General features: G+C 30.8%; 1 protein-coding gene across 1 annotated transcript; it reads left to right on the forward strand.

The window, feature by feature from the left end:
• The first annotated feature begins 1,147 nt into the window (after nt 1-1,147).
• LOC127069295 (transmembrane protein 114) lies at nt 1,148-24,242 on the forward strand. Its single transcript, XM_051006138.1, has 7 exons — nt 1,148-1,361; nt 15,751-15,882; nt 15,978-16,691; nt 17,306-17,552; nt 21,210-21,287; nt 21,752-21,889; nt 22,282-24,242. The coding sequence occupies exons 3-7, from the start codon at nt 16,659-16,661 to the stop codon at nt 22,530-22,532; spliced, it is 747 nt and encodes a 248-aa protein (XP_050862095.1). The 5' UTR covers nt 1,148-1,361; nt 15,751-15,882; nt 15,978-16,658; the 3' UTR covers nt 22,533-24,242.
• Nucleotides 24,243-24,507: the final 265 nt, after the last annotated feature.

Below are 24,507 nucleotides of genomic sequence, written 5' to 3' on the forward strand. Positions count from 1 at the left end.
TTAATAAAAAAAAAGGACATAGACAATTTTGCGCGTAGCCAATTCAATTTCTAATGCGTCTTTTGATTTTTTTATAGTGCTTAATATAACACCACTTTTTACGCTTCTCATTTTTTAAAGCTTATATATCGTTATTCTATTCATTATCATGTAGTAATAACGTTAGTTTTCCTAGATAAATAACCAATTTATTTTCTTATATCTTCACTATATATCTCCATTATTTCTATCGATCTCTCTTGATGGCCATAAATGTGTTTGAGGCAAAAATGTTTCTTCTATAAGTAAATAAACGACAGTTTGTATAAATATGTATCGAGCAAACAAATGTTTTCCACTGTATTAACTTTAATAATTTACATTATAATTTATAAACGACAAGATGAAGTATCCCAGAACATTTATATATGACTGACATTTTATTTTCTGACACACTCGATAATGTCAGTTCATATGTGGTAATATATTGGAAACTGCATATACATCTGACGATCTATTGCGACGAAGTTTATAATAAATAATTTTTTACAGATAATTATAATCCGTAAAGTTCTTGCTGATATTCATAGAAAGTTTAATGCTTGAAATCTCATTATCTTAAGTTACGCCATTAAGACAATTCTTAATGTATTCGTGTCTGAAGATATTAAAAAAATTATTTTTGTAATAGATCTTGAGATTTCATCTGGAAATATTGGATACATAGAAATACATTGAATGATCGACCCGGCGTTAGATTAAAGTCGTAAAATTTAGATCGTCGGCTCTCGTCGTACCATTTTTACTGAGAACGTCCGACAAATACAATTCTAAAATTACTTCTTCCACTCTAATTGTCGACTTTACAACTTCGAGAAAATTATTCAATCAACTGGAAGTAGAAAATTCCGCCGTATTATAATACGTGCGTCCATATCCGTAAATTCGTCGATGTCTATAGTTCTAAGTCGCTCGAACTCCTTTATATATATATATATATATATATATATATATATATACACCATATATATATTATATATATTTGTTATCACATCTATCTCATTTGATTATAATATATTAAGACGTTGTTTAGCGATGCACCCCCACTGTGCATTACTATATTCCCTCCCCTCTTTATACTGAAACTACCGAGCGCCAAGGGAAGTAGTCAGAACACGATCAGTGTCAGACCGGCGGTCAGCGCGTTCGGTTATCCAAGTTAAGAGTGTGTGTTTTTTCTCGATTCTTTATTATCCGATCAATGACTTGTATATAAAAAAAAAAAAAAAAAAAATGAATGATCATTGACATTCGTGCTTTGAAATTTCTCTGTGAGATTTTGTATCAGTGACTCTTTCTTTCTCTCGAACGTTTTTTAGGGGGTAAGCATTATTATAATATACGTACAACTATTCTGAATAATACGAAATTTCTGATAGTTACGATTCCTTTTTTTTATCTTTTTTTTTTAATATCACTTTTATTTATTTAACTTAATTGGAAAATTTGTATATTGAAATAATTTTGTGACATTCGTTATCGCTGTTATTCAAAATCGTGTGAAATGTTTTATATATCGGTTGTAAAAGAAATAAAAAATTAATTCGATTATATTTTCATTACGTTTCGCTATTCTTAAATACCATTTTGAGGATTAACGAATATCATGCGTTTATCGTCAATCGATTTTACCGAGGATATTAATGCTTATCGTGAAATTTAATCGTGAGCCAATTTAATAAAAAAATGTTTACTGGTCCTATTACGTTACGTTAGATGCTTCGTTGACAATCAGTACGACGTGCGACGTGCTTATTTTATGCATCGCCAAACATAATTATCAGAATGAAGACTTTACTTCGCTTGTATGAATTTAAAATAGAAACATGATAGAAATGTAAAGTTTGAATTTTAATAAACTCAAATATAACAGAAATATTGAGTATTTCGTAGAAGAAAAAAATGTTAAGGAAGATTATTTTGATGGAATTCTTTCAAATTGTCTAATAACCGTAACGCCGAAGTTTCGTTCTATTTTATCGTGACGTTTGTAAAATGCACAACGAAAATAAATTGAAATGGAAAAGCTACAATCCTGTTTAAACAGTGCAATATAATAAAGATCCCATAACTTGAGCTTTCAATAATATACCATACGCGTTATCATCCGACAATGTGAGTTTTTTCTTTCTTTCTTTTCTTTTCCTTTCCTTTTTTTTTTCTTTTTCTTTTTAAATCGAAAAAAAAGTGCACGCTTAGAAGCACTTCTATGATTGAAAATTGAATCCATAAAGATTAGAAAGTATGTATAAACATCGTATATTCCAAGAAAAACAAATATCTAATAACTTCGTGAGAAATTTTATTCGCGAACGCTTTCTCTCTCTTTTTTTCTATCTTCCATTCCCCATCATCATCTTTAGTTCAACAAGAGAGTGAAACGTGAGTAGTACTAAGCGTTCTCGTAATACAAACTTCGTGATTCGTAGAATTTATAAATAAAAAAAAAAAAAAAAAAAAAAAGAGAAAGGAAAATTGAAAAAGAAAGAACAAAAAAAAAAATAAAAAATAAGAAAGAAAGAAAAAAGGATCACAGGAGATATGAACACAATTAATTTTTTATGCGAAGGGAAAAGTTGTATTACTTTGACCGATAGATACTGTATAATGCAAACACGAGGGGTACAAGCGGAAATTTCCATAAGGGTGCCGAAGCATATAAAGCACACGTAATTCTTTACACCCACTCTATGGCGACGCCATAGTAGCGAACTGTAAATTATTTCTTTTATAATTACAATCTCGCGGCTTCTCTCTTAGTTCACGTGATAGACACGATACGTTCGATACCTCACCGATGCATTTTTTGCACTTTCATTTGGCGCGTCACGCACTACACTTCTACGAAACGGAAATTAACTGCATGGGGAGATAAAGGGATGATAGGATGGGTAAAAGGGTGCTTTCTTCATTCTCTCTCTCTCTCTCTCTCTCTCTCTCTCTCTCTCTCTCTCTCTCTCTCTCTATCTGTCTATCCATCTATCTCTATCCCTATCTCTCTCGTTTCCTACTCTCTATCTCTCTCTTCCTCTCTTTTTCATCCCATTTATCCATCCATCTTTTTCCTATGGTAAAAAAACTATAGTCACCCTTGTGATATTTACGAATTCAATACTATCTTCCCGCCCTGTATCACTTACCGTTTTCTCTTTTTCTTTCTTTTTTTTTCTTTATTTTATCCTTTCCGTTCATCTCGTTGAATCGACGTTCGCCGTTGAATATTCTATTCATGAGGAGTATACAATATAAACTTTTTCTTCGTGTTATAACACCCTCATCTCAAAAGAAAGACAATATTAGATCGTTAGTGTGTTTTTTTATTCGGAATATTACCTCGTTTTCCTACCAGCTATGCGTTTAAGTCTTTACATTCAGATTTTTAAATCGGACGAAGAGTAACTTTATGAAAGAATTAAAAGAAAAAAGAGGGAAGAACGTTTTTAAGTAATTTATGATAAATCAACTATATGTAACTTTGAAATTTATTAGAAAAAGGAAGAGAAAAAATAAAAGAAAATGAAACGTTCTATTACGAAAATAACTCTTACAGAATATATATATATATTTTTTTTTATGTGATTGGAACATATAAAAAATATAAGGTATAAGAGAAAACCTTCGTTGTTTTTATAAATATGAAAACAATCTCGTGTATACATATCAACTAATGGATAAATATTACAAGTACTATTTCTCGTGAATATTTAAAAAGTCTTCATAATGGTGGGCGCGTGAGTGACGTCAAAGATACGTGTCGTTTTACAGTTCGCGTGCGGCACATAGAGAGGAACAATGTTTGTCCAGTTTTAAACTAATTCTACAAGCACAATCGTATTAACAATGGTTATAAATTAAAAAAAAAAAATGATTCATTAGTCATCGATTTTTGATTTTCTTCAATGATATCCACGAGGATATCGATTAATCACAGAGATTCGGAAATAATCGCGATCGTGTCGGTTAAAATCATAGGAATTAACATCGATAAACAATAAATTCGTATGTTCTGTGGTTCTGTGAATCGTGTATTACAGAGGGAAATATATTAATTTCGTTATTTCTCACTTTATGTATCCCACGAAATCACATAAAAACTTTTATACGGAACGCCACTATAAATCATTCTTTCCTGTTTGACTGTTTAAAGATTTCTTTTCATAACGAAATAAAACTTTGCAATAAAGTCAATGCGAAAAAAAAAGAAAAATAAAAATTATTTTAAATTATATTAAAGGAAAAGAAAAAGGGAAGAAAAAGGAAAAAGACAATCTTTTATTTTTTTTCGTTGCTAGGATCATTTCCATTCGTCGAATAAAATATGAAATACGTAAACTTCGAAATGCAGAGATTTTTAAATTCACACATTAACATTTTACGTGACAATTTCGATAATACCGTTTCTTATTTAAAGTCGATTTTAACTTTGGTAGTAAAATTCCTCCATAAATCTAAAAATCATAATGCGCTTTGAAGTCGCTTTACGATCTCATCTAAAACAATGGTATTTCTCTCTCTCTCTCTCTCTCGCATATATTAAAACAATAATAACGAACGACTTGATATCGCGAGCAATGCTATTATTGTTTTTACGAGAACCGAATCTTATTACCGATGTAGCGCTTTCGTTTGTGAAAGAATTATTAACATGATCCAAATATTAATCCCGTTAGATAAAATGCAATTCATTTCGGTGTCATCTCGTTTTGAATATTATCAAGATCAATAAAACGTCTATTGTCCTGCTTGTAATTTTTAATGGATGGCATAACGTTCGAACGTTATAATGACGTAAGTAAATACGTGATCATGATTATACCATGAACATGATGGATTCGATAAAACACATATGACATTATGGACAAAGGATTAAAAATAAAATGTCATTTCACGCTTCACTTATTACAAACACGATTTATTTCTAATCGTGTTGTACGTGTTTTCGTTGCCCTTTGAAATATCTCTTCTTTTTCTCACTTTGCTTAAATGAAAAAAAGAAAAAAAAAACAAAGAAAAGACACAGGAAAGATAAAAAAAAAAAGATAGGAAGCTCGCTTAATTTCGAGCATCGTCATCGTGCTTACGGTTTGTTCCAAATCGTTTTCGTGAACGTCCGAGATGGTTGACGATGTTGGAAAATTCAACGTTTATTCGCAGCGAGAGAACGAGCGAGGGAGAGAGCGAGTGAAAGAGAGAGAAAAAGAAAGAAAGAGAAAAAGAGAGAGAGAGAGAGAGAGAGAGAGAGAGTGAGAGAGAGAGAGAATCCGTCGGCTTTTGGCCATTGTATTTATATCATCCAACTAAAACAGACGGACTACAGGCAAAGCCTTTAAATATCGCGCTTTGAAAAACAGAAGGAAAGGAATGAAGTAGGGGACAAAGTAAAAAAGAAAAAGAGAGAATTTAGATGTTACATTTCCTGGCACTCGTTATCATTGATCTCGACGACCGATTCTGTCGCTTTGAAATGCGGTGACGAGACGTAGTAATAAATTTTCATCGCGATCCACTTTTCATCGCAAACATGATTTCATCGCGAATAAATCCTCGGTTGGATTGTGTCGTTGTCCTTTCTTAACAATATGTGAAATTTCGAGAAAACCCATGATGAAGCAATATATGTACATATATATTTACATATAGGTAAATACACGTTAGATTGCAAGTACGATTGAATCGTGTGAACTATCGAAAGCAACGACTCTACTCTCTTTCCCATTCCAACTTTTGCCGTTGTTCAATATTAAAAAAAAAAGATTTTTAATAGAACCAAAAGAAAAAATAAATCTATATAATGATACGAAATTCAAAGTTTATTTGAAACTTTGAAAATTTTTAGACAGATGCAAATCGCTATTGGTTTGCGTCTATTACCATGATTTTTTCAGGATTGACATAATACAATAAAAACTATGAAATACGCATATCTGCCTAGTGTGGCCCAATAAACTTTCGAATTGATTGGATATATGACATTTAAAAAAAGTATGATATAAAAAAAAAAAAACGAAGAATTACGTGTCGTTGGAAATAATTCTTAAGTAACGCGTTAAAGAACTTTTTGATATGTTTAAAGTCGGTCAGAGAAACAATTCGAAATTTATTCAGAAATAATCAGAACTTAATTAATAGAAAAAAGTATTATACTTGCAGAATAAAGTAAAATTTAAAGGACGAAAAAATGTTCTGCTTTAATATGAGCTTTTCTTCTTTTATGTTCTCTAAGCGATTATCCAATTTTTTTGACATTAAATAATCACATTTCGAAATAGAATAATTTATCAACAAAGCAGAGATTGAAGCGTAAATTAATTGATGTTTTACTTTTAAAGATACGCATAATTTCTTTTTTATATATAATCAGAATTTACAAATTTGTGTCTCGTTTGGAAAGGGTCGTAGATTCTAGAGATGATTACATTTTAATGAATAAAACATTTTATTAAAATTTCTCCATGTGTTTAATCCTTATTATAAAAAGCCGAGCGGACATTTTGGGTTAAGCAATTTGTACATACATATTAATTTCCATTATTAATTATCTGGTAGAGATAAATTAAAGAGACTTACAAAAGAAAAAAAAGAATTTAAAAGAAGAAAATTTCTGCGACCCGTTCGAGAAAATTATGTGATTCTCTTTTTTTATAACACAGACATTTTATTGACTACAACTATTTTTCTTCCACTTTATTTTGGAGTGTATATATTACGAATGTTTTTAAAAATTCATACAAATCGAATTTTTATGTCACTATTTATTAATATATATATATATGTATGTATGTATGTATGTATGTATGTATGTATGTATGTATGTATGTATGCATACACATACTATATGAAGATTTAATTTTAAAATAAGTCTTTGTATGCATAGGAATTTTATGTGTAGGATATATGCTTACAAGCATATGTATACATCTATAGTACACGAACATTCATTCTAATTTATTTAAGATTTATTATTTATTTATCACAGGTAGAAGAGAGTCTCACCGTCCTGGCATGTAATTGCCCTAGGTCGCCGGCCAAGTATTTAAAAATACATGGTGGGCACGATAGGCCACGTGCCCGTATACGCACGCTAGAAGAAAACTATTTCAGAGTGATACAACCAGCTTATTATACTTATGTTATTTGATTTGATCATAACACAAAACGTTGGTGTTACGTTTACGATACTTAGAAAAAAAAAATTACGAATTAATCGATCATTCTCTTTTCTTTTTTTTTATTTTTATTTTTTATTTCTCTTCTCTTCTTCAATTTATAATCTTCAACGTTATATCTCATTGTTGTTTACATATGAATTCTATTTTTAATAATAAGAATGACAACTGCACGATTGAATAATTTTACAGAAAAAAATAATGTAGGACTTTGCTAAAAAAATATTTTATATTAGAATTTAGTACAAAATGCAAAAGATATCTCCGGAGAAAAAACAAAAACTTTCATTCATATTTTCTTACCCTCTGTATATTTTTACACAATACACGTACATAACATTTCTTAGTTTCATAATCGTAACTCGTTTTATAACAAATATCTTCACGTGACATTTAAAAAAAAGAAGATTCCTTGAAAACTCGTTGAAAAGATTAAATGTATATAGAATAAAATAAAAACAATGTCATTGATCATTTTTTGTAATTATACATTATACGAACTCAATGAAAAATGAAAGAACTATAAAGGCCAAAAATAAATCATCATCATCATCATCATCATTATCATCATCATCATTATTATTATTATTTTAATAGTTAATGAACTTCAAGTCATAAAAATTGCTAGATACAAGGTCTTCTGTTATTGTTTTCATTAGATATTATCCGTAATCGACTGCCTATCTGCGACTCCCTTCTCTGTAACATCAACGCAAGAGAGTTGGAAATTTGTTATCGCTGCTACCAATCTTGTGGGCCGTATAAACAAACCAATGGATTTTAGGTTAATTCTATTCCGATCCTATGTCGGTGTATTTCTACTTGTCTTCGACAGCAAGAACGAGTGAAAATAGCGTCAGTAAGGAGAAATCAGCAGCAAGCGCTCTATAACTCTCTGGCAGAGCATTGGCTATCTCTTTCTCTCTCTCTCTCTCTCTCTCTCTCTTTCTCTATCTATCTTTCTATCTTTCTATCTTTCTATCTTTCTATTTCTCTTTCTTTCTTTCTCTCTCTCTCTCTCTCTCTCTCTCTCTCTCTCTCTCTCTCTCTCTCTCTCTCTATTTCTTTCTCTTTCACTCACAGATTTCGCACGCACGTGCGCGCACGTATATCTCTAATAGTATACACAATTTCTTACTATTGCTATCTTCGTTATTTCTTCTTGAAACGTTTACGCAATCCTCTTTGCGGTTATCGGATAGAAAGAAGCTTTCTGAAAGTAGTCATTGAAGATTTCCTCGTGATTACGATCACTCTTTGAATCACTCTATCATGAATCGTTCTACGTGAGATCGAATAATTTATTTTATGTTAATTCGAAAGTGAATCAGTCCGTTTGTCGAATTGTAAATTGTAAATTGTAATCGTTATCAGGAAAAAAAATTTATCGTTTCGTTCGAAAGATAATATTTTACGCGTATCTTTTTTCTTCTTTTTTTTTTTTAATTTTATATCCTTCCTCCTTTTTAATTTAAACTTTACTCTTTTTAATTTAAAAAATATTCCTGATTTACGTGATGTTTACGGATTTTCTTCCGATCTTATTTTAATCGATCGAAAACCGTGTTTATCTTTAGAATCATACGTTCACTAGACTCCACTGACGTTGATCGAATTTCATTTTTCACTTTTCCTCACTAATGAAAGTCTACAGGGTAAATTTATAGAGTTAAATTTAATGACTTAGCCGACCAAATTCCCGGAATGACCAATCTAATTTTTCCCTATAGTGCCGGTTTAGCTAATCCCTAACAATACGAGTACTGTTAGACGGGCATTCATCCAACAACAGTCAACTATCATAGAGAAGATTTAAAGGAATATATTGCAATAAATCAGATATATCGTTATTTAAAAACAGCGTAAATATTGATATGCAACGATGCACTGAGATAGAACGTGAGATCTAATTAGATATTCATGACCAAACATTGACTAGGAATTCATGCTGAAAGAAAAAAGACGTACAACATCCGAGAAAGCTGTGCCCAATCCAGTAGAGATGAAAATCTCAAAAATTTAAAAAGAAAAAAGAAAGAAAGAAAAAAAAATGGTCGGCCAAGTAAACCTAACCATACCTAGTATTTTACAGATATATATTATACTATACTCGACCTCTTTTGAAATATATGATAAGTTTTATAAAAATCTCGGGTTTATAAGTTTGAATATTCTCTTGCAAGCGATAAAGTTAAAAGGTTCGCTCGATAGTTGAACGTATGTATACACACATACATACATATCTATATATGAGCATTGGATCGTCTATTCATTGATTTTCTCATTTTACATATATACGCTTACGTGTATCCGCAAGAACAAGCATTTTGATGTGCTCCACATAGAAAACAGTAAAGGTAGATGCGATCTCTTTGATACGACAATAAGCGTGAAAGGTATGTACGTTTCTTCGGTCCATAAATAACAGGAAACATTGATAGAACTTGTATTACGATCGACGTAAATGTCACGCACAGCCGCAAAACGTCAACGACGACTTACCCGACGGAAAATTTCACGTCGGCAACGAGTTCGCGTTAAGAAGCATTCCATTTCGCAATAAATGACTCGAAATCATAGTCGACTTGTTCACTTCGACACATCCCTCTTCCTATCTTTCTAACGAATTGGAATTTATTTAAATACGGCCTTTCTTTTATGATCAAACACGAGAACTAAAGATTTACAATATAGAAACACTTGCCAATATTTCCCAAGTGTAGCGGAAACTTTCCAATAATCGATCGATCGTTAGAATATATTCAAGTTGATTGCAAATTAACGTTCAGTCGAATTTATCGTTTGTTAGAAGCGATATATATATATATATATATATATATATATATATATATATATTAAGAAAAGTTTGATTAATCATTTCATATGTCCAACATTTTACAAAATAAAATGACCCGACTTCCGATTGAAACGTAACTTTAATAATTTCTACTTCTTCTCATATTGTAAAACTTCTCTATTGTAAAACACGACATAATTCTTTTTTGTTTCCTTTAATTAATTAGATATTTACTCGATTGTTATCAAAGCGGTCGAATTACTCAATCTAAGAAAAAAAAATAGAAATTTTTAATTTTTATTTTAATTTTTTTCAATATGGAACGAGTTTCTAATTCGCGAAACGTGATTCGGAACGTCACGAATATCATCGTTTGAAAATCAGAACGGGGAAACGAAAAAAGATAAAGCGATTTGTGAGAAAGAAAATTTGAAAGAATGAGTGAGTGAGTGAGTGAGTGAGTGAGCAAATGAGTGAAAGAGAGAGAGAGAGAGAAAGAGGTGAATAGAAAAGGACGAGTAAAGTGAGAGAAGATAGAAAAAAATGCGGGAATATTCGAAAATAGCCAACGATGGGTGTCGACTTTTAGTTCGAGCTGACAGAGACGCGGACGGCGTCTTTGTCAGCGTTTATAACTTCGTGCACACAGTTCGTGCAGCTGGAGCTGCGGCTAAATAAACCTTGTGCCACGGTGGCACGGTATGCATAAACGAATAAAACAATGGTGAGGGTGCGCGTTGACGTCACCGACGTCAGGGAGACAGAGAGGAACATCTTTTCGTCGTCGAAAATCTGCAACCCGATAATTACGACGTATGAGTACACGCATGCATACGTATGACGATTCAATTCGATCCGATCTGATCCGATCCGATTCGAAAGTTTTATTCAAAGATAAAACGATAATGTGAATCCAACGAAATAAATTTATTAGAGGAATTTAATGGATTAAGTTTTTAAAGAGATTTTCTAACGACGTATCTAGAGACGAATATTTATTTAAATAGAATAACTTAGAACGTGCGACTAGATTGATATATATATATATATATATATTCGTTCGTATGGAGAAATGAAAAGGAAAAAAAAACAAAGTGGAAAAAAATTTAACAGCTAAGTGGGCACGCCATAAATATCCGAGCACGTCCGTTCTATCGGTCAACTCGTACCACATGATAGTATCTACTACCTTTTATATTTTCTCTTATATTTTCTAATAATTTATAGCGCGATAATATCGTTCATTTTCCTTATATTATATCGCAGCCATGATAAATAAATTTTCTTTTGGATTTATTCTTTCGTCTTTAGGGTTAATACTATCGATATTATTTATTATTACTCTCTTTAGAGGATCGTAGAATAAACATTTTTCTTTCTTGTGATATCTATTTTCTATATTATTTATATATCTAGATAAACATGCAATATTATATATATATATATTGATTTGATTTCGTTAAAAATATTTAGCTCAACGTCATGTCTGTTATATCGTTTATTAGTCCGGTTAAATTTTTATCTAATAGCTAATATAAAAAACAAAATATCTCTGCGATCTTTTACCGATATGCTTATTATCGTTCGCATATTTTTTTTTTCGTGAGAACTGTTTACGAACAATACGATCTCGTAAAGTCTTAGACTATCCAATATCTTACCATAGAATTTTATTATTCCAACTAGGTTCGATTGTTCCCCAGATTACTATGCTATTTTTGTTAACGAGCCTGTCGATAATTCGTGACGTAGAATCTACAAATAAAGTTCTATATCCGACGCAAAGGTAATTCAATCGTACACGCTCCCCTTTCAATTTCTACTGTCGTTTGTATCGTTCGCGATAATCGTTAATGTTTTTCCGATGTCATTGTAAAATCGAAGTAAAAATCGCGGCGCATCCGAAACATTCGAAAAATCATTCCACGATGCGTTTAAAAAATTTATTTGTCATCGATCGTTCATAAATGATTTACGAATTTAAGGAGTCTTTGCAAATCATTATTTATTCGCATTTATACACATGTTTATACATCCACGACATATACGAGTATTCTCGTATAAACTTTTGTAAAATCGTAAATCTGTACGCAGACATATATTCAAGGAATAAACAAAACTATCACCGGTTTAACTCGCTAAACTGTTTTTAACGATCCCGATGTGCATAATGTCTTTTGCGAGCATTCGTGCTATTACGGAAATTAGATCACGAGTTTATAATATCATTCTAATTTAAATAAAAGTATGATAAATGGTAATTAACGATTTCGAAGGTAATCATGATTCATTCGTAATCTATCCGCACGACTTTCTTTCGTGATAGTAAGATGACAAATGGGTTGGTCACATTATGCGTCAAATATTTACATACTCAAAGTCTTCGATGTATTTGCATCGTCTCAACGCTCAAAAATTAGACTGTTTGTTGTTGTTGGAACGTTGACAGAAAATTTGGTGAGTTTTACGAACACCATCGAAAGAAGTAACACAATAGTCATTAAATAGCCGAACTTTGATCTTCCTTAAAGAACTAACATCGAAATAAAATGATTCGTTTTTCTACGAGAAAAGTAGTCCTAATGATATAAGTTTCCCGAGTAAAATTATCCTTCCGTGTAATCGGACAACGTTTAAGATAACTTTGATGTTAAACGCGTTTCGCAACGCAATTAAATAATATTGAACTTATTCGGCTACTTTCAATAAATTTAAAATCAAAAGTCGACTTGGTATTTATCTTACTTTATCTTATTTCTTCCTTCTTTCGCGTGCTCGCTTTTTATATCATTTCTATTGTTGCGTTTTTTAAATAAATAACATAAACATTAACTTCCTTGTAATTTTTATACGACATGTATCGGACTTAATCATTAATGTCTAAATTCGTTCGATGTCTCTTGTAATTTTCTAACAAACTCTTGAACTACTAAAAGTAGTTTAACAATGGCGATGCAAAATCGAGGTAACAAAATAAACACTTTAGTTTGATTGGGTATATACAATGTTATGGATAGTACACTCGAAGGCAATTCTCGATAATTCAATTCACTTTCACTGAATTGCTCAGGTAAACTTTGTGAATGAGACTCGATTGAATGAGACGCACGAATGAAAATACCCAGTGTTTGAATGTTACTGAAAATAAATTTTCGAATGTGATTTTATCGAGACTGTAATTGTACGGTGACCGAATGTGATTTAAAACCGCGTTAAACATAATTTGACAATAGTATTTGTTCGTTCTCAAAAAAATAAAAAAAAGAAAAAAGAAAAAAATATTCTAGGTCATATATTTTACTTAGTGATTCGTTTCTAGGAACTTGTGCAATGAATTCTATTTATGAAACGAAGTATCCACGTAAACATATTCGAGAAAATAACAATGATATAGACAGTTGTCTGAATGCTTTTAAATTAAAAATTATTCTCGCTTATTTCTTATATTATAAACGTTTATACGATTTTCACATGATATATCATTGGGAGTCTTCTTTTGTAGCACGTTTAAATGCAATCTTTAAAAAAAAGTTTTCTGTGAAAATTTTATTATTTACGAAAATTCTGTGTAATTTTAAAATGAAAAAATACGATAAAAAATGATAAACAAGAGAAATAGAGATAGAGATAGAGAGAGAGAGAGAGAGAGAGAAAGACAAAAGTAAAAAACAAGACAAAGAATAGTAACACATAAAGTCAAAGCGAACGAAAATAAAACCATGAGCTTATTCTTTCGTCGTCTTCTACTACGATGATGAAAAGATAGCAAGCAAGAAAATTTACAACGTTACCTTAGCATCGAAACGATCGTCCCGATTGATCTAAATTTACTCGTTATCCGAGCGTACACAAATCTATATATACATATTATCACGTTTGGTAGTGCGTCGTTAGATTCGCTCGAAATTAACGAGGCGAATATTAGCGCCATTGTTCATAGTCGACAATTTGGACGGAACATTTTGTCTTATCTCAAGAATCGTGACAACGTACTACATAATTGAAATACCTTTGAAAATAAAAGCCAAAAAGAATTACTTTATCCCTACTCTTTTCGTTATATTTTTTGAAAAAAATATAATATAAAAACTAGTGTTATAAAACAATATAGTATTATAAAAAATAGTATTACATAATATAGAAAAAGCAAGAAAAAAACGTAGAAGTTAATTATAAATTTTTCAATGTACTAATCGATAATATTCTTCGATAAACTTTCCAATGACTATTTATATATATATATATATATATATATATATATATATATATATATATATATATATATATCAGCGAAATCTTATCCTCTTATTCACTATTATAATGTATCTATCACACGTGTCATTTGTTTTTGGCGAGCATTAACAAAGTCGCATTTATAGCATTGAAATACACTTAGGATTCGTGTCGGGAAATTGTTGACACTTATTTTTATTTCGCATTCTTTTTATAAACTGATGTTTCTTGGCTCTGTTCTTAAGGAAAATTTCAAATTAGTCTAACAAAGAATTTGACTAATTTCGAAATTATCGACCATTATTGTTATTACACAATTATACTTACTTATATTTCTTCAATGTTATACTTAAATATTATCACAGACTATTAATTTATTCAAGCAATAGTTTTGTTAATCGCATGTTTTTAATCAATATTATTTAAAATGAATAGTCAGTATTTACAATCTATAAATAGTATGAGTGATTATTAAAATAAAATAATATATTAGTTTTCAAAGATCTTCGTTGATTGAATATTTAAATACTCTAAAGCAACGATCAAAATCTTTGACAAAACTTCGTCTTAAAAGTTCACTTTTAAATTAAATCTCTATCTAGCCTGTATTTCAATTCGTTTCAAAGCGATCTCGATATTAAACAACAGAAATGTTAGATGAATACAAAAATCTAATATTCGATATGTATTTTTTTCACTCGTTATATATCTGCGCGTATAAGATTTATTCTCTCTTATCAAATTTTAACATGAATAAATAGAAAAGAATCGAAGAATAAATCAAACACAAATTGTATGTATAAAAGGTGTAATAAAATATTATTGTTGACAATGACAAAGTAATGAATTTTTGATATCTTGAATGCTTTGTGGTTCTTAAGTATGCAAATAATTATATATGTATGTATGTATGTATGTATGTATATATGCAAATAATTATGTATGTATGTATGTATGCAAATAATTATGTATGTATGTATGAATGCAAATAATTGTGTATATATGTATATATGTGTGTATGTATACATATATGTATATATATATAGGGACACTGAGAGTATTATATATAACAATCGATGTAGTAACATATAACAATTTATTCAAACGTTTGGCATAAAGTGTCATTTCATTTGGCTGTATCAATTTACGTCGATATGTCGAAACCTTACAATCAATAAGAGACAGATGGAATTGTGACAAGTTTCTCAACAAAATTCTTGGCTTTGTCGACAAATTATTTTAGATAAGGGCCTCGATCAATTGTTCATTACTTTATCCCTACAATTCAAATCAATTCAATTCAATTGTTAAAAATTTGATATTACAAAATCATATCCAGCGATATATAATTTTTTCCCCATTGATTCTTATTAAGAGATGATTTTTCACAAAAGTATTTTTTTTTCTTTTTTAGAATCTTGCAATACAATTTAACGTACAGTGCATGACTAAATAAAATAGTGTATAGATCTTTTTATACACCATATTTTATTGTTTCGTTTATTTGTTTTTCAGAAGGAACTAAGCTGTGAGAGATTTCGAAGAGTCAATAGAGAATGAACGGTTGAATTTTCCCGGACATTAAGAAATAATGATTCGAGGGCAAGAAAGTCAAGAATTGAACGAGGAGAAGGTGACGGGAAAGTGGTACGACTAGTGAAGAGATCATGAATATCTAACGAGTGGATAGGCTTTACCTCCTTCTTTCTCTTTCTTTCATTCTCCCTCTCTTATTCTTGTAGGAAAACGTAGAAAATCGAAGAAGGAGGAAGGACGAAAGAGAAGAAGGAGAAAAAAGATCGGATCGAAACAAGTGTGGAGGGAGTTAGCGAGAAAAGAAAAAAAACAAATTGTATCAACGAGATCAATATCGATCGATAAATTCGCTTAAAAAGAAAAAAGAAAAAAAAAAGAGAAAAAAGAGAGCAGGCGAAGATAAAAAATAAAAAAAAGAGAGATAGGGTAGCGAAGAAGACACAGCCAAGAATAAAGAAAAAATGGAATTCGTAACATTTTTTGACAATACGAATAGATATTTATCGATCCGTGAATGTCAGGGACGATGAGTATTTTTCGCGACAAGAAATATCGAAATTGGTTTTTCAAAGGATATCAAACGAAATCTTTTCCGGGAGTCTAAATTTAAAGGGAACTAGTCGTGAATGGATTGTTCCTTCGTCGTCGTTCGTCATTTTGGTGACAGATTGGAAGAAAAGGGACCCAAAAAGAGACGTTTTCATAAAACTTTGAAATAGAGTTTAAGCTTCGATCGATAGAAGTAAAAGGAATCGATAAAGGACGCGCTCTTTCTCTCTCTCTCTCTCTCTCTCTCTCTCTCTCTCTCTCTTCGGAGGTGGGAGAGACAGAGAAAAAGAAAGGGAAAGATAGAAAAAGAGAAAAAGAATATAGGGTGAAAAAGAGAGATGGCGAATCGAATGAAGGCTCTGTATAACCAGGTACGAAAAACGGGGAAACCAATTTGTAAGAGCTCGTTCACACGACACCGAATCGGTCTTTTTTTTTTCCTCCTCCAATCTGTTATATCACCGTCTTCTACAGTGGTCGATATGTTTTGTATGTGCACGTTCACATGAAACTACCGTCAACCGTATATACGGCACAATCACGGGGATTCGGCAATTTTGGATATTCGATTTCGCGAGTAGAAACCGCATGCGGGGATTCGATGAAAGGAAAGAAAGAAAAAAAAAAAAAAGAAAAAGCGAATCGGTTGCCAGTGGTGCATCTAAGCGCAATAACTGCACAAAAGACGATTCGATCGTTTTGCGATAATAAATGCGTAGTTGACCCTGGCCAATTAATCGTAGTTCGATCGAATGAAAAATAAAGAAAAACAGAAACGTACGAAACGAGCGGTAATTGCGAGGGTGAGGGTGAGGGGTAGTCATACGGTCAAAAAACTCGAATCGTGTGAACGCTACAAATCGATTGACGCCGATTCGACGAAACGTGTGTCGTGTGAGATTACTTTTATATCCCCCGATGCACTTTTGCGAACGCATCTCGCGTTAGTCTTTTTTTCTAGAATAGTCTCGTCGCGTTTTCATAGGTAATATTCGAAAGGCGAATTCTGCTCGGTTGTACAGCCCTCGTGGGACTCTCAGCGTGCATATGGGCAGTGGCTATAGGGACCGATCATTGGTTCACCGTCAAAGCACCAAATGACGAAGGTCTGCCGTTGGGAGATTCTGGAGAGAGCGGCAGGAGACTGATCTACAAGCATATGGGCCTTTGGAGAGGTTGCGTCAGCGGTTTGATACCAAACGCGAAGAATTCGAGCAAATTGGTACCTTACAGTAAGTGCGTTTCTTCCTTTTTTTCAATGCAAATTTATTTTTTGTTTCCTTTCTTTTCCTATTTCTTTTCTTTCCCTTTCCTATCACGTTAACGAAATGAACGACAGATCGACTCTTTCCTTTTTCGTTTTTGCAAAAACACAGGAGCTAATCAAGCAGACTTTTTTTCGAATTAACATTCTCTTATTCGATCATAAAAATGAGAAGCTTGCAGTTCCGCCATTTTTGTTATTCCAAGTGTTCCGCCTTAACTCAATATTTTTTGAATGTCAAAATATTAGAAGTCGATCTTTCATAACAAAGTAGACCGATTTATATCAGAGAGAATGAGGAAATGTAAATACGTCATTACGGAAACCAGGCGAGCCTTCCAAATAAATAATCGGAAAGTAACGTTACGACGGTTACGATTCTACGAATCGTTCTTATTAGAATCATGTGCCCGCCCGTAACTGTACGATTCAGGCTCGATTAAGAAATTTTACTTGATTCGTTTAAATAATAGCGAGTCATCGATAATATTAATTAATACGAAAAACAGCCAAGATATTAGACCGTAAAATTTCTCTTTCCGACCTGTCAAAATAGCGAGCCAGAATTTCTCGGCAATTTGACGTTATTATGAAATCGTTTGGGCAATAAATGTCATAAGTTTTGAAAACGTTAAGAAAAACAAAAGTATAACTTGAAATTAAGCAGCAATCGAATAAATCGATTTCGTCAAAAAAGCTTTAGATATCGACTAATCCTTCGGTAAAAATCTTCAAGTTTCTTCGATCGTTATGAGATCGAAATCAACCGCACCTTCCCAACGTTTTCTTTGATAAAAGATGAACTTTATTATACGTTTGAAATACGCGTGCAAAAGTACGCGTTTTAACTGCAGCAGTCTATTTACTTGAATTAAACTACGTGCCAATTCCTATTAAAATTTATACGCAAAATTTCCAACATTAATAATATGCGAGAGCTATGAATGTTCCTACGGTAATACGAACATCAAACTCAAGGCTTAATGTCGAGAATTACGACGATAATTTTATTTCACGATTATTGCAGCGATTAAAATTTTTAATTTATTTGCTGCCAAAACATTATTGCATATTTTAATGTACAGGATGTCTCGGATTTAAATAATATAGCCCAATATCTCCGATCCTATGAGTTTACCAAACAAATATTTTCAAGTAAAAGTTTTTAAGTTTTCAGAGAGATATGTATTAAAGTTATCATAATAATCTTTTTTCTTGTTTTTTAATGAAAATCGATACTTTAACTTTCTCTAAAAGTTGTAAAGAACATCAATATCAATTCAACGAGTTACATCTACAATGTAATTCATTCGACGCCAAGAAGTTCAACAAACTTTGTAATCAATATATATTATATTTCCCTGTCAAAATCTAAGCAACTTTTGTTTGAAACATTCGTTTATAATATGTATCCAATAAGATAGGAGATATTTGAAGATATCGATTAAAATCAGATACTCTGTATATTCCTTTAATACCTGTAAGGTCTATTCACAAATTTCAGTTCAATCTCAGTTTAATTTCCGTTCCGATTGTTCGGCTACAATGATTTTAACATTATTGTATATAATTTAGATGTACTTACTACGTATACACAAATTTCCATTGAAATTTCCATGTTAGTTTAGTCATAGATCATCCACGATCATATCGTTAAATCTCGTTTTTTTAAATCTCGTAGAGAGAACGATGTCTGAACTAAGATTTAATTAAAATATTGCGAATCGACCTTTAATCCACATTTCTCTTTCTTTTCCCTTTTTCTTTTTTATTTTTTAGATAAAAAGTATAAAAAAAAATTCACGTTGCCACACCTTTTTTTACAATATCTTTTTTTACAATATTTGCTCATGTCGACTAGAAGTATACCTGGATTATTATAAATTTCATAAAAAAAAAAATAAATAAAAAATATTGTAAATAAAATTTTCCATCACTACATTCGATATCTGGATAATCCGTTCGTCGGGAATTCGATCGTAGTTTACGAAATTATTATTATACGAAAATTTTGTTCATATTTTGATATTATTTATAGTTAAAAAATAAAGCTCGATTTACTGTATTGAAATGATCTATTCGAAAAAAAAAAATAGAAAAAAGAGGAAAAGAAATATATCGAAGACCGATGAAAGTGAAGATTTCGGATGAACGAGGTTGACGATGAAACGTGGAATTGTCGTCGACATTCGTTTCTTACATTAACGCACGTGCGCTGCTTTCGTTCAGACTTCAGAGACGAGTGTTTCGGCAAAATAAACGAGGAGCCAGAAATAAATGAGAGAAAGGGGCGGGAGGGTGGTCTCCGTTTTTCTCTCTCTTTTCTCTCTTTCTCTCCATCTCTTTCTCTCTCTCTTTCTCTTTTTCTCTCTCTCTCTCTTTAGTTCTTACTTAATATTCTTCATCCTTGTTTCGTCTGCAAAGCTCGCGCACGTGCTAGATAATATCGACAGTTTAAACCGATCAAAATATGAAAAAAAAATAGTTGAATAGAAAAATAGAAATAATAGCAAAGGATTGAGTCAAATTATACGCCATTATACGGATTTTTAACGAAGTAGACGAATAGTAGACGTGTCCTGAAGAATGAAAAATTTCTTTTTATCTATCTCTTATAAGAAAAATTAATTCAATAAAATGTCTCGAATAATGAAAAGGAAAAGAAAAAGGGAAAAGAAAAGAAATGGTATTATTAAAGTATACTAGGTCGAGTGTACTAGTAATAAGAAATAAAAAGATAATACTAATAATAATAATAATGATGATGATGAGGATGAAACTCTCCCCTTTTGGGAGGATTGATATTAATCCTTTATAACCTGATCATTATTCTTTCTCTACCTTCCAAAATAATTATAAGTAAGATGATACTTGGAAACCTGAAAAGGTGAAACTAAGAAACCTAAATTTTCGTATCGATAGTAATTATTATAACTTATTATTTTCAAATATTTAATATTAAAAAATAAATTTAACAAAAAAATAAATCATATTCAACGATAAACAGAGATGGATATTTTTTAATAAATAATTTTCTAGTATATTTCTCCATGGAACGGTTAAAGAATTATTTTGTTTTTTATTTAGAATCATTATTTTGTTATTTCTCTTTTTCTGATGGGATAAAATTTATCAATGAATTTCTTATACCATAGAATATTTTCTTATTACGATAGGGACTTATTAATAGATTGGATATTACTATCAATAATATTTATATGACGTCGATCGAATAATATTGCTTGTTCCTCGTCCGAGTTAGTATTTTAACAAAGAGTCATTCAATTTATAGTCACTAATATTTCTTAAATTTCTTTCTTTTTTTACGAATCTTTTCAAAGCTTCAATTTTCATATTTCAAATAAATAATATTAAAAAACGTAGACGAGCAAGACTGGACGCAAGAATTTTTTAAAATACCATTGATATATCATAGTTATAATTTGACGTGACATTAAAATTACAAAGCTACGTGAAAATAAGAAGAAAATTATAACGTAAAAGAGCAATTAAAAAAGAAAAAGAAAAGAGAGGAAGAGAGAGAGAGAGAGAGACAGAATTATTGTATGAATCTTTATAAATTTATATAAATTTTGACACAAAAATCGCAATTTATTGGTTTTAGGTGAATGCAAGTACCAAGAGATGTTTCCTCCTGAATCAAAAATCGATGTGGATCCAGGATTAGACAGAACAGTGATCAGTAAGTAAATACTTTAATAAATTATACATGAAATATAAATTGAACAAATAAATCATAAAAATATATATAAATATAAATAAAAATCGATATTCCAACCAGAACATAAATATGCAAGATTCTTTGATCATATGAAATTGGCAACAAAACATTTATAGCGAGCAATAGACGAATATAAATTATGCATCTTCATCGTAAAAATTTATTGGGTAGTTTACGAAGAAAACGATTTCAAGTTTATAAAAGTTTAACATCGAAGTTGAATCTCGATCATAAAATTCAATCAAATTTCAGAGAAAATTAAATGAATTAAAAAAAATTCCTAATACGTGTCTATATATACATATTATAGGATATATAGAAATCGATTGTCTATTTTCGAAAAATTAAAAAGATTCGAAAATCTTATTGCGTAATGATCGAACGAGTTACATATATGTATACGATTAACTTTCCATTTTTCCCAGATTATGCTAGGACTCAGGTCTCGTTTGCTATTATCAGCATGTTTATAATGATAATGGGATTCTGCTTCTCCATCTATACGTTCCGTAACCCACGTTACATGTTCAAACGGCTGGCTGGCGGAATACATTTCATTAGTGGTAATTAATTTCAAAATAAACATTGCAAATTACGAATGCAATTGTGCATACATAATTACTATCAGAATAATAATAAATTTTCCATAATATATTATCTTCTAATAAAAATGAATTCCCGATATTTTCCATTTACTTTTTGTTACAAAATTTATACAATCACAATATAATGTAATTAATTCATTCATTATCGATAAATATTTAAAAGTTGATCTCTATCCTAGCAATTTCCTTTTAAAAAAATATTTCGTCTTACGTTCTTTTATTTGTTAACATTATAATAATGATGACAATAATAGTAATAATAATTTTTGTCTCCCTTACAAATCTTTTCTCTAATAATTTTTACAAACGCCGCAGATAATAAGATGTGAGATAAAAAATTACTTTTACAGCTGCTTGCAACATGGTGGTAATACAAGTACTTCTTTCTTCGGTCGAATACGAAAGCACAAACGTTTACGAAACGTTCCCTAAGGGTGCGATCATGAGATACGATTTTTCTCTTATCCTGGCATGGATCGTCTTCCTTTGCAACCTAGTCGCGGGATGTGCCTTTATGCTTTTCTCAAGAAAAAGGAAAAGGGAAAAGGCGCCAACCGAGGAGATCGCTATGGCCGATGAACCAACGATAATCGGTCGTTAGTCCCCTTCATTCTCGTACGTATATGGTGTTCGTGTATACAGGGTGTTTCATTTGATTCGACCATTAGAAATATCATTACAATATTTAAATACAAATGACGTTTCATAATACGAGAAAAAGAAAGCGAAAGTGAGAAAGAGAGTAAAAGGTTTATACGTTTTATCAGAAATTATTTATTACAAAAGGTGTTCGAATTAATTACCATTCTCACGCTCCAATAAAATCTTCACGATATCAGAATACGATCAAAAAATAATTAAAAATACAAAGAGATCGTTCACTTAAGCGTATAATAACGATAATCTAATTCAAATTAATGATAATTCTTCCAAACGCTTTCTTAAATAAAATATTTCCCTTTGTGAACGCTTAAATTTTTACTCATTCATTTTTTTCTTAAACATTTCGAAAAAAAGCAAACGATAACGTAAAAAAAGAATTTCGTATTAATGTGTCTATTAAAAATTTGAGAAAAGAAATAATAAGACACAGTTCTTTTCGTAAAAATCAAAAGGAAATATTTCAAATGGTCGGAATAGATGAAACACCCCGTATATATACATACATATATATACATATATATATGCATATATATATATATATACATATATATACATATATAGCACACAAAGAAAGGGTATAACTACGCTTGCGCGTCTACGGTTTACTACGTTATATTACGTGCAGAGCAAACGTTTCCAAAAATATCACCCCATTATACTATTTCCCGTCTTCTCCGGTTCTTCGTCTCTCAAAAATAGTTGTCTGCCAAAATATGTGTGATGTGTGTGTGTATATATATGTATATATATGTATATGGATATATATGTATATATAGACACATATACAAAAAATCTGGTTGTAGATCTTTTTACATAAGATTAACGCTTTTCGAATAATATCGAGAATAATACAAAAATAATAAACGATTCACGTTGATCGTAATTATTTAACTAAATACAATATAAATTATATTATATTAATGTTATCTTTGCTCGATACATCACTTTTTGATCGTATATAACACGGCATGGATTTAATTGCTGATTTCAATGCATTGTCTTTAATATAATATATATATATATTACGTTGATAAATATTACCAACATAAAATTATTTCATTAAATCGTTAATCAGATTTGGAAAACAAAAGGAAATATCGCTTTTAATGATATTTCAATGATATTTCATTGAAGGTTGTGGAAACGTCTTTTGAATCTTTCCACGTATGTATGAAATATCTGTAAATAGATATATGTATACGTATATTTACTTTATTATTATTATAAGAGTGTACGAAAAGTACAATATTCAGAAATGTATATTAAATCACGAAAGCGAGCGTTTAAGTATGTATATCTCTTTTCCTATATGCTTGTTAAATGTATTTGTTTGTATGACTATTAAAAAGAAAGAAAGGGAGAGAGAGAGAGAGAGAGAGGGAGGGAGAGAGAGAGAGAGAGAGGGAGGGAGGGAGAGAATGTGCGTGTGTGAGTTTGTTCGCGTGTAAATGTTCGAAAACCGATCAATGTTAAACATATCTCAAATTAATACCTCATAACGATAATATCATAAATTAAGGAATACCGATATCAATATTTAAAAAACAAGAATATTAATTGAAATAACAATTGGGATGTTTATACTATTGATGTGTATATATATACTATTGATGTATATATATATATATAAATTCTCTTTTATACTTTATATAGGAATAAACACAATCATTTTATTACCTCAGACATATTATCTCGTCCGTGATAAGAATTTTAAATAGGAATATTAATCAAACGAGAACACGTTACTCATGAAATATATTTATAAATAGAAATAAAATAAATTAATAATCAAATCTTGTAGATGGAAAAAAAAGAAAAGAAAGAAAAAAACAAAAACGACAAGAAAGAAAGCATAGAAAAATTAACGAAAGGCTCGTCACATAAAGATCTAATTATAATGCGTGTCGCATAAT

The sequence above is a fragment of the Vespula vulgaris genome, chromosome 15, assembly GCF_905475345.1.
Source record: "Vespula vulgaris chromosome 15, iyVesVulg1.1, whole genome shotgun sequence".
NCBI lineage: Eukaryota > Metazoa > Arthropoda > Insecta > Hymenoptera > Vespidae > Vespula > Vespula vulgaris.

Bases quoted from the DNA above. Each gene is read 5' to 3' on its own strand.
- LOC127069295 (XM_051006138.1), top strand. From the start codon at position 16,659: ATGGCGAATCGAATGAAGGCTCTGTATAACCAG. The intron at 17,553-21,209 runs GTAAGTGCGTTT...TATTGGTTTTAG, and splicing joins GAGCAAATTGGTACCTTACA to GTGAATGCAAGTACCAAGAG. The intron at 21,890-22,281 runs GTAATTAATTTC...TTACTTTTACAG, and splicing joins CGGAATACATTTCATTAGTG to CTGCTTGCAACATGGTGGTA.